At 51.5% G+C, this 18162-nt stretch overlaps 2 protein-coding genes across 2 annotated transcripts in view; both read right to left on the reverse strand.

Annotated features, from left to right (window-relative positions):
• Nucleotides 1-18162, reverse strand: part of LOC119445110 (collagen alpha-1(VIII) chain) — a 59618-nt gene that overhangs the window by 17012 nt on the left and 24444 nt on the right. The window contains exon 9 of the mRNA XM_049664886.1: nucleotides 3221-3654. Coding sequence (XP_049520843.1) covers nucleotides 3221-3654 — 434 coding nt within the window. The remainder of the gene's footprint in view (nucleotides 1-3220; nucleotides 3655-18162) is intronic.
• LOC119446391 (peritrophin-1-like) lies at nucleotides 2487-5596 on the reverse strand. Its single transcript, XM_037710816.2, has 2 exons — nucleotides 5448-5596; nucleotides 2487-3654 (listed from the first exon to the last, which is right to left on the reverse strand). The coding sequence occupies exon 2, from the start codon at nucleotides 3623-3625 to the stop codon at nucleotides 3209-3211; it is 417 nt and encodes a 138-aa protein (XP_037566744.1). The 5' UTR covers nucleotides 3626-3654; nucleotides 5448-5596; the 3' UTR covers nucleotides 2487-3208.

Below are 18162 nucleotides of genomic sequence, written 5' to 3' on the forward strand. Positions count from 1 at the left end.
CTGGTGGTGTGCATGCAACGTGCAGCGAGTTATCCTCGCGCTTCTCGACTCTGAAAAAACTGTTGCCCCGGCGCAGCTGGAAGCTAGCAGTGCTACTCCTGTGTACTTCCGTTTTCTTCTTCCGTCGTATTTCGCGCTATTGGAACAGAATGTAAAAGTCCAAAAAGACCGAAGTCGCCTCAAACCAAAGGATGCCATTGTATTCCTTACTTAAATCAGTGTAATTAATGCTTTCAGCGTGGTGCAAGCGCGTTCGCGACTTGCTGATTATTCAAAGGCGAATTGTTAAAACGATGACTGGTAAGATAAGATAATTCGTCACGCGGCTGAAATATGGCACTGCGTCCATCTATGATTGCACGCATGTTCTCAACCGGCCGCCTAGCAGCAGCGCATTACGCTGCACCATGGAGGAACGAGAAGCATTCTTTCTCCATTTATTCCATCCATGCGCTGCGCTCACGACCGGTCGTGGCTGTGCTTCAGCTATAGTGTAGTAGAAAACGGTTGAGTGGGACGAGCGGCTAGGGCGGAGCATGTTTTGCAGTGAGGCGCCTGACGTGGAAAAATACTGTGGCGGCGCTGCGATAGAAGTGGATTGGGCCGCATCAAGGTCGCGCCTTTGGAAACTGCCGGCGATACTGCTCGGCAGGGTCATTCGTACTACTTCGCGCGCTGGTACTTGCGTTCAGACCGCTCAAATGGTGTTCGTAATTGCATATGACATGTATTTACGCCCTAAGAATAAATTTCTTTCATTCCCTTCTTTATTATTATTATTATTTTAATGCCGCTCCGTGATCTTTTCCGGTCTCGATTGGGCCAGGTTCGGGCCTAAGGTAAAGGGGTGGCGGGCCGGGCCGGGCCCGGGTCTCGACATAAAACTCTTGGTCGGGCTCAGGCGGGTAGCCAAACCTAAAAACGGGCCCGGGCCGGGCCCGGGCTGGAAAAATCGGCCCGTGCAGTGCTCTAAGCTGCGCTATGCAACGCGCAGTGAGCTATACTGCATGCATGGAGCGGATGCCGGTGCGCGGATTCTACAGAGCTTGACGAAGTACGACCGTGCAGAACTTGCCGTGAGTTCGTCTTGCGAGACCAGGAAAGATCTCGTGATGGTGGTGTTGCGCATGCGCCAACATGCTAAGTAAGCCGGTGCGCGGGGTGACGCTCGATTAGATGTAGCCATGTGACGCCCGAAGACGGTACGCACTCCAGAAGAAGAAGCCGCGATTCGCGAAGCAAGGCTTACCGCTATGCGAGAGAGACAACCGCAGTGACGAGAAGATCCCCATGTATGTAGCCAGTGTAACTTGAGAACAAGAGTCAGCGGCGACAGGACCCCGAGTTCGGGGAGGCGAACGCTTGCACTAGGCCAGCTTCACTGTGTCTTGAGCTTTGCGCGGCCTATAGTGCAAGCTTTCGCCTTTTTTGTCGTGACGGTATGTTCCGTGACGTTCTTCTGACCACACCATTTAAGAACCAATATCTCTAACAGTATGGTCGCGTATGATAGCACGCCTGTTGTTAGTTGGCGAAGTATGCTAACGTTGCCATCACTTGAAAAATAGCCTTCAACAGTAAATAATCCACATGGCTTGTTTTGCTAATTTTGTTAGAAAGGGAACATTGTACATTCCCAAAATCATTAAGAAACAGTCAGAAGAGAGGAATGGGGGGGGGGGGGGGGGCGAGATTGAAATAGCACTCTGTTGGTACGAAAGGATTGTGAGACGTCGAATCCCTCATTCCAGCTATTGCTTGCAGCATTCTTCAGCTCGTCGCCGATGAAAACCACGAGCCACTTTTGGTCGTGGCGTGAGGTGGCTGTTGTCAACCAAGCTCGGCAGTAGGTTTAGTGGTGAGGTATGCAGAGGAATAGGAAGAAAACAGACCCTATTGTGCCACCGGGACGCTTAGGACGAGCGCGAAATTCATTGCGAGAATGAAGAGTTGACAGCATATCGATAATGTGTTTCTTTTATTTATATTTTTTTTGTACATGAAATAAATTTTTTATGGGCTAAATTCGGCAGACAAGACTCGTTGTCAACCACTTGCTACAATAGCGGATCTGCGAGAAAAGGTTAACGGCCTCGTGAAATTGCATGATCACGTGGTCGCGGTGTATAGGCGAATTCGCAAAGGCGTCATCCGAACACAACACACGTCACAAATTCTTACGCTTACTATAGGAATAATCATCCGCATAGTATGAAATAACGTGGCATTACTCTCATTCAATTCTGAGCGCAGTCGAGGCATCAATTATTATTATTACACGTTTCCCGGGCATCAATTATTATTATTTGGTTTGTACACATACATACACACAAGGACACACATGAAGAAAATAGGGAGCGAGCAAGCTGACAACTGCCACCGAGAGGGGCACAACGCCTGGCTACTCTTTCAGGAGGAGGGAATAGAGAAGGACAAAGAAAAACGAAACTAAACAACATAAGTCTAACAGTAACTATCCAATGAACAAGCTCGAACTGTTTATTTCCGATGAATTGCTATTTACACAATAAAAATGCAGTTCAGGAAGCCCCAATAACACCATCAAGCTTAAATTCATTGCTCGAAAGTTCGAATGTTATGTTATGATAAAGGCCGACAACATGGAATAAATGTTGGTAGCAACTTAACGCTGGAAAGACGACAAAAATTGAAAGACTTACTGCGAAGCGCATTTCCTGAATCACGCATTTTGGAGTACACGGCCTTCCACGCTTTTCGCATCAGAAAAGTGCGTATAGCTTTATTCTGTCATAAAGATTGTGCAGTTTAAGTAATACCATAATAGAAACATGGGCGGCGGCAGCACAGCGGGTAGCGATATCTTGTGGCAGTTTTTGTAATCGTAAAGCGTCATAATTAAACGTTGAGTCATTGTTCTACTCACAGGAAAAGAAGAGAGCATTTGTACATTCGGTGATTAGGATGCTGCCAACGCCTTTGGGCTGTAGCAGCTGTGTTGTGCATTGCCAATCATTGAGCAGTTACAACTTAATGCACTCTGCTTAGACTCAACGTCGCAAGGTGGCGACTCCGGCACTGCCATATACGCATTCATTATTCTGTATCGCGTGAACGGTAACACGTACACGGACAAGCTAAAGCTATCATCAATGCTCAAGAAGGTCTACGGCACTGACACGTCGTCGTGTACAGGTTCCGTAGGTACGCGTCATCATCGCGAGTCCGATCACGCGCTGACTTCACAACCGGCGAGAGGCGGGAAGTCGCAGTGGTTGGTGACTTTGTTGAAGTGCAGTCCCGGCGCACAATCCAATTTCATGCCGAAGCCTGCGCTGCAGACGGTGTACTTGGTGCAGTCGTCCGGATCTGGTACGTAGAGAGGAACCATGCCGTCGGTTGGCGGGCAGCTGGGATCGGAGGGTAGACCGCCGGCAGGTGCACCGCCAGCTCCACCGGGAGGTGCGCCACCCGGTGGGGCACCACCGCCGAATCCTCCGAACGCGCCGGGGCTGCCTCCGACACCCGGTGGCGGTGGATTGGCGGGTGGTCCGCCTGGACTGGCGAACAGTGCCGCTGACGTCATGGACGCGGTGACTGTCGCGACGAACACGGCGAACAAGAACGTCGGGTGCCCCATTGCCATCGTCGTCTGTGTGGCTTTTGTCGCAGGAGCTGAAGAAATGAAAAGACAGAGAGAGAGATAGAGAGAGAGAGAGAGAGAAGCAGCAACACTAAATTGTATGACGTCCGCAGCTGTCGACACTCGTATCTTCCTGTACTATTGCATGACTATGCTGTATCAGAGTGCTTTGACGAAAATAACTGACTAGACTATATGGCTCGATTGTTATATGGTCACAGTGATGCTGACGCATAATTGGAAACAACATGAATCATTTGTGGGGCCTTGCTCGAACTGCGTGAGAAATCTTATGGTAGCCTACGAATACGTTCCGTTTACCTGCTAAGCTCACCATTTCGCCTCTGCTTAAGCCTGATCCTAGCTCCTGAAGGTCTTTATAGCAGGAAATGCTTAATTATAATACCACTCGACGCTACGTGAAAAACTAAGCAAAAATCCCCCCCCCCCCCCCCTTGCACCACTCTTATTTATTTCATTTTCTTACTTTTATTTATCAGATGTGCTCGCGTAACACGACAGTGCTGTTCGGCCTCTCCACTTACGCAGCTGTTTGAAGGAGTTAAAAACTCTTTTCTTATTTTCTGTCCCAACTTTAGGAATACCTTAGGCGAGGAACTAAGGGGCCAGAAATCAAATACCAATAGTCCGGTTTGGTCCGTGAAGGGGCGCGGTGCGATGTGTACAATTAGTGATGCGCCGATACATGATGACACAGTTTGCAGACTTCCGTCGATCAATACCCTTATTATCTCACACCGCATATTAAGTAGCATGTCAGGCGATCCGTCGCGTTACAATCTCTGGCCTATCATTAAAGTCAGCATCACCCTCACCCTCTCTACCTCTCTCTTTCTCTCTAAAACGAGAGGGGCTGGATATTTTTAAGTCCATTGCTCAAGTGACGACGTCAACGTCACTGCTTTTCAGGGGCTATTTCAGTACGTCTTGAGAATCTATGTATTGAGCCTCAAGACCAACATAAGATTGGCGAATAATGTGCAGGCTGATCTTAACATTAAACATTTTGTTTATATGGCGCTGTCTAGACCGGTCAGTTGGTAATTTGATTGGTAAAGTCGTAACAGAAGAGAATAATTTTTCACCACCAGAGTGCAATAAATCGGTCGTCATACCTTCATCGTCACCTTGCTAGAGCTGCCATCGCACACATGCCATGCATCACACATGCAATCGTTCGCCATAAACAATATGTTGGCCCAGCTGGTGACGCTTTCAAGAACCCCAAACATACTGGTTAGCTACAGCTATACTTGCAAAAATGTTTAGCGTAATTAGCATCCATTCCAACAGTGCGTGGGTTGTACATATTTTTTCGTCGTACAAAATATAATTTTTATGTAGTCCCAAACATTAGCCCACAAAGAGTTTAACGGTCCACAGGAAGTCTTCAGATAATGCAGATACTGCTCATACATTTTCTTTAATGTAAGGCGTGAACGAGCGTGTCTGACGAGGACGCTATCCCCAAATATATTCGAGTTGTTAGGCGCAATTAGACGCGGCTTCTTCCTGGTTTTCTAAACAGTGCAAGATTATTCGGTGGGTGGGGAAGCACTTAAGTTTTTAGAAGCATTGCAGGCACAGAAATTGCGTGCTTTGTAAATCTATGTCTAAGACCTGGGATTTTAACAACGCCGCCATCAGCTCTATTCAGAATCGAGACTCGAGTTTTACTTTCGGCACAACTGACACCGGTGTTTCACAGCTTCGTTTCCTCTACAAAGCGCGAACTCTCGCGCAAAGACGGTGCCAAAAGCGCGCGAACCCCGCAACACCGCGAAATAGGGAACACCTTTCTCACCTTTCTATATACGGTGACTGGAATCAGCCAAGTAGTCTGGCAGCCGTTTGTTGAGTCTGTGACGGGGGATAAAGGAGCACGCCTGCCTTTTCTACCACCTTGTGGAGTCCACGCGTTCTTCCTTTATCGCGGACACGAGTTTTCGTGGGTCCAACCGGCTCGCAAGAAAAGGGTCCAGAGATAACAGTCCTGTGACGTCGATAGTTGTTGCCGTCACTTCACGGATGCCTTCGCTGTCAGCGTGGAAATGCACACGAGACTCGGCCGGATGCCGGTAAACGGATGTCTCGAGACGAGGTTGTTAAGCCATAAAAATTGATAATTGTCCTTGGTTTGCGTGCGCGCAACAAGAAGTCTAGAAACGAGATAACTAGGGAAGCTATATAAGTTAATTCTGCGCCGCTCAAAATACGAAAACACATTGTCACGAGGTTGCATACATGTTCAACTTGATGCCAATATATATTCTCGCTTTTCGTATGTCGTCACAGATATTTCAATTGATGTGTCTGTGCCGTTATGTCATGGGTGTCATGAACAGCGAACCTCTGCCACATGGTTCCAACGTCATCGAATGTGGCACTGTGTTCAAACAGGCGCACCTGTATAGGTGCAGCAATTCGAAGAAGGACGCTATTTTGTACCAAATGCGATTATTGTAACAAGTACGGCATTTTGTAACGTTTAAGCCAAGTAGCAGAGGTTCGCTGGTCAGAGAGGTTTTAACCCCAAAGTTGTAGCGAAATCCGTTCAGTATGTGCCAACATGGTTGGAAAACGGCGTCCGCGTCTCGTTTATGTTCTCTGATGTGCTCGAAAGAACCGTGTAGAATAGCTAACTGTGCGAAAAAGTCAAAGACGCCATTTCGATGGTACGTGTTTTCCTTGTGAATCTTTTATGAGCAGAATTACAAAAATTGCAGCGTTCAATTTCCCTTTCCCTTACCCCCAGTGTAGCGTAGCAAACCGGACATTCCTTTGGGGGGGGGGGGGGGGGGGGGGGGGGGGGGGCTCTGTCCTTGCTATGTATCTCTTAAGTACGAGTAGAAAGCGGGTCGAAGAAGTAAGAGATAAAAAAAATCACAGCATATCCACGGGGTGAATGATGATGAGTGGGCGAAGCTCCGGAGGGATTCATCGGATCTCCCGCTTAAGGGGACCCCGCTAGCCCAAACGCGTTAGAAACGTGCAGTACTCTCTAGTAAGGGGGAGCGGCCACAGCGTCTTACGCAGCCATTTACACATGCCGGAACGTGCACCGCGTTTGCCGACGCCATCACATGACTGCTGAGAGAGTATGCCCCCCGTATTCATAAACGCTCCTCGACTTGAACTTGACTTGCCACCGCTTTGGGCAGCGCGTTCGAAACGCGTTGAAGGTAAGGTGGAGAGGCCACAGCGTCTTACACCAGCTTCTTACACGGGCCGTAACGCGCTAGCACAAACGCGTTAGAAACGCGCTAGAAACGCGGCCTTTCGTTAATGTTGGGTATTTATAGCCATCGTGGTGCGTTTGTCCATGTCCGCTTCGTGGCGTAGTGGGCTAACGCCGCGCGCTCGGAAGCGAGGGGTCCCTGGTTCGATTCCGCGCTACGGACACAACTTCGGAATTTTTTTCTCATTTTTCTCAGACTGGTTACACACTACTACTACTACTACGACGGGGACGGAACGGGTGCCGCTATAAGGAGCTTCGCCCCTAAAATTGCTGTGATTTAGCTTTAGTTAACCCTGGTTGATAACGAAAGCTTCACTGCCCTGGCTAGGCCCATTGTCGAGCTGTGGCCGAGGTGTGGTTTCGCCCAACTCGATCTACTCGGGCAACGGTGGCAAACGTCTCCTTTCAGGGCTCCATAAAGGCCTAAATATAGTCCGACGTAGCGTTAACGCGCGGACACGTTATGTCACGTTGGCGAGAACAACAGCGGCTATAGTTCGACCGATGGTTCGACGTACTGGCGCCGCCAACGTAATCGGACGCGCCGCAAATGCGCTCCGACGCTCCCGGCGTCTACGTACCCGGACGCGCCCGGCGTCTGTTGACGCTCGCCCGCGTGTCGATGGACTATAAACACGCCTTAATGCTGTCTTGTGGTTTGACCTCTAGCTCTCAAGTAGAAAACTGTTGAATCGCCGACGGCTGCCGGAGGTAGCGTAATGAAGTTTTGGTTTAAAAAAATTTCACAGTTTCGCCCTAAGGGCGAAGCAATGAATGCGATAGCAACACAGCAATGTCATACGAAGTAAGGTGAGCGGCTTTGGTAGCAACAACACGCAGAACTGTTGTCGACGCCATCGGCGTTTTGCCCGCGTTAGCTGAAAATGCGTGCGGCGTTGCTGACTGTTGCTGGAGCCTCTGATAGGAATAGGCACTTGGTGCCGCAGCTAAACGTCGCCTCCCTTCCCTCCCCCTCCCCCACGGCCTCTCGCGCGTCTGAAGAAGGCGCGTTTGCTCTACATATATGGTGATTGTAAAGGAGAAAAGAGACGCCTACTTCTGCAGCCCTTAAGCGAGCATGGCGCAGAACGCGCGTTTGTTCTCCGCCGTGCGTTCACTCCCCGTGAAAGACGCGCCCCTCGCGCCCTTTCACTCGCACATACAGCGTTCGGCGCGCGGCGACGATTTCATCTCCAAATGACGTCATACGGAACCTCACGGCGACGGCGACGGCGACGGCGACGCCGACGGCAGAAATCTGCTTTTGAGTGTCCATATAATTGCTATCGCAATAAATATCATTCCGACAGTGCTATCTCTCGAGTGTACATTTTAAGTCCACGACGCCCCCGCTACACCTATTTACATTCGACGGTGGAAGGTGTAGTTTCCTTTGTCTGGGCCAGCCGAGGCGACAAGACGCACCTCGCCACGGCTCCGCGATTTTCGCCCAAAATACCTGACCTATCGGATATACGACGACGCTCAACTCTTCTGACGGATGCGGCCAGTGTTCCGGCACCCCATGGACATCATGTAGGGTAAGCCGGAGCAGTGTACTCCCGTTTCGAAAGCTTTTTCTTGGATCTGCGACACGGCGGCCTCGCTATCCCTAACCGCCGGAGCCTCGCCGGCGGCTGGGGCAAACGCGACTGGGCGTTCCGGCGTCATGGACGAAGAAGCGGCTATGGAGCTGTTACAAGACCAGCTTGAAGAAAAGAACTTCACTCCTGTGCATGTCGTGCGACGACACGTTAGCCCTCAGACCATCATCATGAGGCTGGGCACAAAACTCAACCTTGCAAAGTATCCGATGTATCAAGTCACGAACGCCATCGGCGTCGCTGCCGGTCTCACGGCGTCTGAGGTGCGCGACGTCAATATACAAGTCAGACAGCTGCAGAACCTCGTCGCGGCAACGAGCGGGAGGGAATCGGCGACTCAGAAACTCGCTGGCTTGCGCTCAATGACACTCGACGGAGAACGACACGATGTGACTGCCTACGTGGCAGCCGAAGCACAGCACGCACGCTGCGTAGTCCATGGCCTCCCTAAGGATATCCCGGACGATCAGCTCCTGTCCATAATCAGCATCGAAGACCGGCACATTTTGGCAGCACGGCGACTAGGCCAGTCAGAGACTATACTCCTCACTGTTAAGGGTGCCACGGTGCCCAAGGAAGTCAAGATGGGCCTGTGGCTCACAAAGACACAACCTTTTCGCCCTCGCGCTGTGCAGTGTACCATTTGTTTCACCGATTGGACACCGCGCCGATGTGTGTCCCACGGCTCATGAATTCACTCGGTGCGAGACATGTGGACAACAGTTCCCTCCCGCCCAACGACCCGACCAAACAGCGCACGAATGTGAAGTTAGGTGCTTCAACTGCGAGGGACCGCACGGTGCTCGCGACCCACGGTGCCCCAAGAAACAGCAGGCTGACAAGCTCACCCGCCTCGCTGCAGAAAGGAGACGACTCAAGACCACATCAAAGGACTCCGGTCAGCCCAAAAACCGCCAAACAAGCCAGAGCATAGCAACCAACCCACCTAAGAAAAACGACCAAAACTACCCCTCGCTACCACTCCACAACCGCTTTGAAGCTCTACGAGATACGACACCGGACCCAAAATCGGAGCCCAGACCCAGATCTGGCAGTCTGCCAGGCTACCCAACGAAAAGATCGACGCCACCCCCGCCACCACCCAAGCCGAAAACCCCAAGTTTTGTGCGGGCCCTGCTCTCCCAGAAGCCGCCCGCGCATTCCGAAGAACCCCCGCAGAAGCAACCCAGGCACTCCTCCCCAGAAAAGGTGAGTCCGTCCTTCACTCCTCTGGGTCGCAGTGTTAGCAAACTACATAACACCACTACACCTTCAACCACATCTACTCCCTCTTGCGCTGGCCTACAGGAATCAGCACCTCCGGGATACTTTCTCGCATATAAAGCCGAGACGGATGCGAGATTAGAAACCATAGAAAGACAACTTAATCTTCTGCAGAAGCAACAAGTCGAAATGCAAACACAGCAAGCAGAGATACTTAAACAACTTGCAGCGCTCGTACAATCGGTTGAACTCCTCCGAACCGCAGCATCTACGCGCAGGCGCGGTACAGCACGTGACGAGGCACACCCATACAAGCAAGTCAATACCAATAATGGCAACGTCGAATAACTCTCAGTGCGTTCCGTCACAGCACACTGCGGGGATAATTGTCTGGCAGTGGAACTGTCGGGGAATTCGCCGTAAACGTAACACCCTCTTACATTTCATCGCGCATTCCTCGCGTAAGCCCGATGTGATAGTTCTCCAGGAACCATTAGCGTGCATCTCCTTACCAGGCTATACAACCTACAGTGCTCCTAGCATCCCAGTAAAACGTAGGCATGGGACTGAACAGGTCACATACCGAATCATGGCAACAACGCTGGTATCGGACCGACACACGGCTGTGCAGGAACACCTCGACCACCTTAATAATGAAAATGAAGAAAGCGTTTTCTTAAAATGCCGATTTTTCCGAGAGTACGACATGAACATCATCAACACATATCGGTTACCTAATACGAAATTTCAACGAACCCCTTGGCACCACCTCCTTAGGCAGCTTGAAAAGTCAGACTTGCTGTGGACAGGAGACTTTAATAGCCGTCATGCCTACTGGGGTTACCCAGACTCCTCTGCGGCCGGGAGGATCCTTCTCGACTTGGCCCACACACACCAGCTCTCTCTTCTCAATGACATCAGCACACCGACCAGAACGGGAAATTCTGTGCAGCGCGACACGAATCCCGATTTGGCATGGGGCAGGACAAGAAAGACACCTGACTGGCGTAATCTGGGCGAAACATTCGGCAGTGATCACTGCATCCTCGAAATTACCGTTCCCTTACCTAATCGACAAAGAAGTCCCAAGCGTGGTTACTACTCTATTGCCACGGAACTCACAGACTGGGATGCCTTTCGCAAGGTGACTACAAAATTCCAAACGTCTACGCTAGACGCGTGGAATCACTCCCTCCGCACAGCACATAGACAAACCACCAAAACAGTCCAACGCAACGAGGACAACCCACAAATTGATGGACATCTCGTAACGCTCTGGGACAAAAGGCATGCCCTAATCCGGAGATGGAAACGCAACAAACTAAACAAACGTCTCAGAGCCCGCATAGAGGAGATCACGCAAGAAGCTCAAGAGTACGCGGACAAGTTGGCTACCGACAACTGGCTGGATATCTGCGAGAGTGCAGGTAACAACCTACACACGAGCAAAGCGTGGTCTCTCTTTCGCACGCTGCTTGGACAACCCAAACGAAAGAACCACCTAGAGGTTTTACAACTAAAGAAAGGAATTAACTCGAAAACCTTAGCAGAACAAATCGCGGACCACTTCTTCCCAACAGCTACCATCATTCGTAGCACACAACCTCTACCTGTATTGGCAGACCACACTCCTTCCGATCTCGACCGCCCCTTCACAATGGGTGAGCTGAGAATTGCCATCAATGCCTGTAAACGGCAGACAGCACCGGGATGGGACGGGATAACTAACAAGATGTTACGAAATTTACCCGACACTCAACTGCAATACCTCCTCGACACCATCAACCAAGTTTGGGACACAGGCAATATACCCTCAGCATGGAAAATGGCCACGATAATTCCCATTCCCAAACCTAATAAGACCCCACACGAAATTGCGAATCTCCGCCCCATTTCACTGACGTCGTGTCCAGGAAAACTTATGGAGCGCATGGCACTATCACGACTACTCTGGAAACAGGACATGACATATCCGGTCGACCCACGTGTAATCGGATTCCGGAAACACATGTCAACGCAAGATGCGATGCTTGCTTTGCAGGATGTGTACACTGAATACAGTACTTCTCAACTGCGCGCCATAGTTGGCCTGGACATCAAGGGTGCTTTTGACCACGTCGCCCACGAAGCGGTTCTCGAAGGCCTTAGAGAGATCCGACCGGGACAGAAGCTATATAACTATGTCCGAAACTTTCTTACTGACCGCACTGTTTCCGTGAAGGTAAATGAGGTAGAAGCAGACGCACGGTACCTCCAACAAGGGGTGCCGCAAGGGTCGATTCTGTCACCAACCCTCTTCTCCCTCGCTCTCAACGGTCTGACGCGCCATCTCAGAGCTGTGCCAGACCTTCATTTTACAATATATGCGGACGACATCACCCTCTGGACCTGCAAAGGTTCACCATCAGAAATACAACACACACTACAGTCGGCCGTTGACACCACAGCTCGGTACCTTCATGAAAGAGGGCTCACTCTATCCAATGCCAAATCAGAGTACATCGTCGTCACGAACGGGAAACTTCCAAAGGCTCGGGAAGATCGGCAGCTCATTACACTCTCCATACAGAATGACCCCATTCCTAGGAAGCCCTACATAAAGGTGCTAGGCTTCTGGTTGCAAGACGACGGCAAGTCCAAGGAATGGCTTCAACATACAACCGAACAATTACAACAAGTTCACCGCCTCTTGAAACGCACTACGCGTAAGCTAAGAGGCATCAAAGAACATCAACTCAGGCGCATGACCCTGGCCCTAGCCATACCCCGCGTCATGTATCAATACCCGTATATGGAAATTACTAAGACGCAAAAATCTAAGCTTGAAACCATGCTCCGTCAAATCTCTCGTACAATATTGGGTACCCCACAATACGCCAAGTCCGCAAGGGTTCAAGATACGGCGATTCTTCCTAAACTCGACGAGCTGGCTCAACTTCACCGTGAAGCACAATTTACCCGCCTCAAGCTCTCTGCACAAGGACACGCCCTGCTTAGTGAGTTGGGCTACGATATACCTCCACCATCCGCATTCGAAGCAACCCGGCCCCCATGGGCGACGCTCGACCAGATCGCCGTCGAACCTGTACCACGACACATGGACCCAGACAGACAGCCAGGACGACGACAAGCACGAGCCCAACATCTCCACGAAAACACAGAAGAGTGGATCTTGTACACGGACGCATCTCCTTCTCAGAGCTGCGAGGGCTACCGGACAGGGATAGCGTCCGAAGGAGTACCATTGTCCTGGGGCTTCCATTACAACATTAGCACGCAACGCCTGGCAGAAATCACGGCCGTTGTAGAGGCCGTTACCATGCCCAACCCGCATGCCCGTAATATACTGATACGCACAGATAGTCAAGCAGCCTGTCGAGCCCTCGCGACAGGTGACATTCCAGACGCGCATTACAACGCATTAGCTAACCACTTTGATGCCCACCCTTCCATACGTGTGCGGATACAGTGGATACCTGGTCACTCGGGGATTAGAGGGAATGAAGTGGCACATGCCACGTCCCGCGCAAGTCTCCCGGGCCCTCCCCTGTGGTGGCCGGATTCACTGAACCGTACCGAATTACTTGCTCTGGCACGTTCCGATCGGCGCGAAAGATTAGACGAAATGCGTAGCAACTGCAGAGTTTATCCGAATCCACCCCACTCCATGACGCGACGCGAGGCGGCCCTAGTGCGGCGTGCGCAAACACACTCTCTACTGACCCCCCACATACAGCACTACATACAAGGCAATGACGGGCCTCCCACCTGTGTGGCATGCGGTGGTTTCCCGGATAACGCCCACGTTCTGTGGGATTGTCCGGGTGCCCATGCAGCCATGCGCGGGAGCCTCAGTCAAATACCTACTACAAGAAGACCTGCGACCCTGGAGGAGTGGCTGGCGGACTCCTCCCCAGACATTATGAAAGCACTGCTCGTACACCTTAAACTTCTGGGCCTGTCTGAAGATTAGGCCTCGCTCTTTTTGGTGGACCCGGACTGGGGTCTATTTTTTTTTTAAATAAAGTTGTTCTCTCTCTCTCTCTCTCTCCTTTGTCTGTTTATTATGTGTGCTCTGCGGCCTGGCTATTGTTTAAGAGCAGTTTATTTCGACAAAGACATTCTTGGAAATACATGTGCACTTTGCTTCAAGTGCAAGATAGACAGAGGCTACTACTAGGGAGCCTACGTGCAACGCCGTGCTCTCTAGCTGCTACTGCTTTGGAGCCGAATCCCGAAGAGCAACATTGCTTTGAAGCCATAACAAGGAACCCCCTCACCTACTCTAAGTAGTATTCACTATTTCAATCAACGTTTTCTTCAGCACTTGCGGCAATTGTGAATCCTAAGTAGCATTCCTAACAAGTTCGATATTGAGCTTGGTTCTTTTCACTTAATCATGGTTGCGTATTTACTGGAGACAACATATCTAAAATGTCAGGATAATAATGTGAACAATGTTTCGTTTCCGAAAAGTATAAACATTCACATTTTAACACGAAAGTGTTTTATTCCGGGGTCCACCAAGACTTCACTGACGTATTTCCGTCACGGAAATACGTCATAGAACATAATACAAAGAAAGAAACCAGAAGAAAAAGTTCCACAAACATGCAAAATTTGGGAATCGAACCCACGACCTCTCGGTCCGCGACGATAGATCGCCGAGCGTTTAACCCATTGCGCCACAAACGCATTCGCAGAGAGCTACACAGACGCGCCTTATATATCTAACACTCCTCCGTGTACCCGCGCTCTTGCTCGGGGCGGTGCCGCCGCCTACGAGCAGAAAAGAGAAGTACTGCATTATGACACTAAAGCCCGGGATACATGGAGCGAACTTTCTCGACGAACTTCACGCGTCAAGTAACGACGCGGCGACACGACGCAGGATGTTTGCTGTGTTGCAATACATGCGGCGAACGCCGCCGCGCGTTGGCCGCCGTGTTGGCGGCGGTCCCGGCCGCCCGCTTCGAACTGAATTTGGCGTTGTCCTTGTAGAATTCACTTAGTTGGAAGCAAATGACTGCGTAAACGGCTTTCGCTTAGTCTCAGGCCGCTTCGACGACAGAGTATTATGGATAACCTTGAGTAGTTTTCGAGATCGCTTCTCGTTTCGAACGCGTCTAAGCCTAGCGAAAGAAATATCCGATGCCAACGTCATCTATCGGGGAAGTCGGGAGATAGGCATGACGACAGCATGTGGCCTCTGAGATCAGAAGATTTCTGTTGAAGGTTGTTGTAGAGAGCTTGCACTGCTTGTCTGTTTCCTCGCAGATCAGCGGATATGGGATGTACAAATACAACGCGATTCCTGAGAGATCATACTAGGAACTACTCAATCGGTGCAGAGACATGCAGACACGGCAACACCAACGCGATTGCAGACGACGCGAAAAGGCGCGCGCGCGCGAAACACCAGCATGCATTGCGACCGGAACTAGTGCCTCCTGATTGGCTGTCGTCCACCGCTGCGCGCTAGACGCTTCCGGCGGCGGCGTTCGCCCGACGAAAATGTTTGGACAGGCAGATCGGCTGCGGACGGCAAATTTCTTGACGCCGGCCGTCGGACGTTCGCCGCCCGACGAAGTTCTTCGCTCGGACGCCGGTTATTCGCTCCATGTATTCCGGCCTTAACGCGCACCGACAGTGAACGCTTCGGTGGTCTCAGCACTACGACGCCTCGATGCCAGCATTCGAAGGGACGCTGGCATCAAGAAGCACTACCAACGCCACCTAGGTGGCGTTCACCGTACTCAGCACAGCGGAGCGTGGCCTCCGCAATTAGCTCTGAAAATGTTTCTGAAGTTGATCGCGGAGGCTGCAATTACGACGCGCTGTACGCGCTGATTTGACTCGGTGACGATTCAGTTACGTGCTTTGTCTTGCGCGTTGTATTAGTGTGTCAGTTACGTGCTTCGTCTTTCGCGTTGTGCTAGCGTGTGCAGCGTAGTGCAGCTTCCATATGCACGACGGTTGCTCATGGTCATCGACGTTGGTAGTCGTGATGGAGGAGACGTGCCACCAGGCGTCAGCGTGGGTGCATCAACGCCTAAGGGCGCTTTAGCCACAAAACACCAATAGACATTATATATCAATGTGCAATAAACATTACACTACTTCTGTGAAGACACGTTTCACTTTCGTGTTCTATACCGATTCCTATATAAGAGGGATCAACCACATTTTTTTTTATATTGCGGCCTAGGTTCTCCTTCCAACCAGTGGCATACTCATGACAAGTGAATCATCGCTCTTGCCATCTTTATGACACTCCTTTTATTGCGATAGCAATTATATGGACACTCAAAAGCAGATTTCTGCCGTCGGCGTCGCCGTCGCCGTCGCCGTCGCCGTCGCCGTGAGGTTCCGTATGACGTCAATGGAGATGAAATCGTGGCCGCGCGCCGCCGAACGCTGTATGTGCGAGTGAAAGGGCGCGAGGGACGCGCTCTTTCACGGGGAGTGAACGCACGGCGGAGAACAAACGCGCGTTCTGCGCCGTGCTTCCTTAAGGGCTGCAGAAGTAGGCGTCTCTTTCCTCCTTTACAATCACCATATATGTAGAGCAAACGCGCCTTCTTCAGACGCGCGAGAGGCCGTGGGGGAGGGGGAAGGAAGGGACGCGACGTTTAGCTGCGGCACCAAGTGCCTATTTATATGAGAGGCTCCAGCAACAGTCACCAACGCCGCACGCATTTTGAGCTAACGCGGGCAAAACGCCGATGGCGTCGACAACAGTTCTGCGTGTTGTTGCTACCAAAGCCGCTCACCTTACTTCGTATGACATTGCTGTGTTGCTATCGCATTCATTGCTTCGCCCTTAGGGCGAAACTGTGACATTTTTTAGATGCGAAGCATCTTATGGTCGGGGCTATGTCACTCCCTCCCTCCCTCCCTCCGCCATGCGGCGTCCACACCCGCACTGCGCATGCGCATCCTCCTCCCCCTCCTCTCCTTGTCTCATCTCTTCTCTCGGCATTCATGCGCATCCTCTTCCCCCTCCTCTCCTCTCCGACGCTCCTCCCCTCTCCGGATTGCGCAACGAATGGCAACACCTGCGGCTCAGCGCGCGATAATGCGAAGCAGCTTAGGTTAGAGGCACGGCGGTAGGCGCTGCATACTCCGCCACAACGCGCAGAATAGTTGTCGACGCCGTCGGCGTTTTATCCGCGTTCGCACCGAACGCGCGTGGCGTTGGTGATTGTTGCCTGTGCCTCTGGGGGCGGCTCGGAGGTTTTCCACGAGATCAGCCATTACTCGTCGAGCAGCGTCGGAAATCTTATATACCTACGCAACGCCGCGATGAGTGCCACGGACAGCGCCAGCGTCAACGCCAGTGTCAGCGCCGTGGTCGACCCCCTTGGCTGCTTCGCATACTACTCAGGTTTCCCTAATTTTTTTTTTCTGTAACATGGCAAAGCTTCAAGCTGTCGCTGCAGTGGCTTCCTTCTCACGTCGGTGTCCAGGGCAACGAGGAGGCTGACGCCCCGGCAAAAGCAGCACACCACGCCACTGTACCAGTCAGCACCGCTGTAACGACCTTCGACTATACGTATATGCAAACCCACACGCCAGCGGTCGACCCCCACGTCCCCTTCACTCTAAAAACTAGGGAGAAAATCGCAGGAGTAACGGGCCGATTCGCTCTTCAAGCCATTGTTTTACTCTCGCAAAGTGTCGGGTGGAGTGAAACGCATTGTTCACTCTGTCCGCAGCGAGAGAATAAAAGGTTCTTTATGCTCTGCCCACTCTGAGAGAGAGTTGAGTGCCCGTTCTAGTCATGCGGCTACAGACAGCAGAATGTAGCGTATACTGCTGCTTAAACGCCAGAAGGCTGGTCCGGAACATGGCGATGTATCGCTCACGCACGCAGAGCAAGGAGCACCCGTTTTTCTTACAGGCATCCAGAGGGCCAAACGGGTGCGGGGAGAACAGCGCACTTTTTTTTTTTATCGCGATAGCAATTATATGGACACTCCAAAGCAAAATTCTGCCGTCGGCGTCGCCGTCGCCGTTGCCGTGAGGTTCCGTATGACGTCAGTGGAGATGAAATCGTCGCCGCGCGCCGAACGCTGTATGTGCGAGTGAAAGGGCGCGAGGGACGCGCGCTTTCACGGGGAGTGAACGCACGGCGAAGAAAAAACGCGCGTTCTGCGCCGTGCTCCCTTAAGGGCTGCAGAAGTCTCTTTCCTCCTTTACAATCACCATATATGTAGAACAAACGCGCCTTCTTCCGACGCGCGAAAGGCCGTGGCGGGGAGGGGGGGGGGGAGGCAACGTTTAGCTGCGGCATCAAGTGCCTATTTATATCAGAGGCTCCGGCAACAGTCACCAACGCCGTACGCATTTTGTGCAAAGGCGGGCAAAACGCCGACGGCGTCGACAACAGTTCTGCGTGTTGCCGGTGCTGCTACATTTCCAAGGGTATACACCTGATAAAGCTACTA

The sequence above is a fragment of the Dermacentor silvarum genome, chromosome 3 (genome assembly GCF_013339745.2).
Source record: "Dermacentor silvarum isolate Dsil-2018 chromosome 3, BIME_Dsil_1.4, whole genome shotgun sequence".
NCBI classification, from domain to species: Eukaryota; Metazoa; Arthropoda; class Arachnida; order Ixodida; family Ixodidae; genus Dermacentor; species Dermacentor silvarum.

What these genes read in the sequence shown, in the direction of transcription:
- LOC119446391 (XM_037710816.2), bottom strand. Translation starts at nt 3,625, where the DNA reads ATGGCAATGGGGCACCCGACGTTCTTGTTCGCCGTGTTCGTCGCGACA.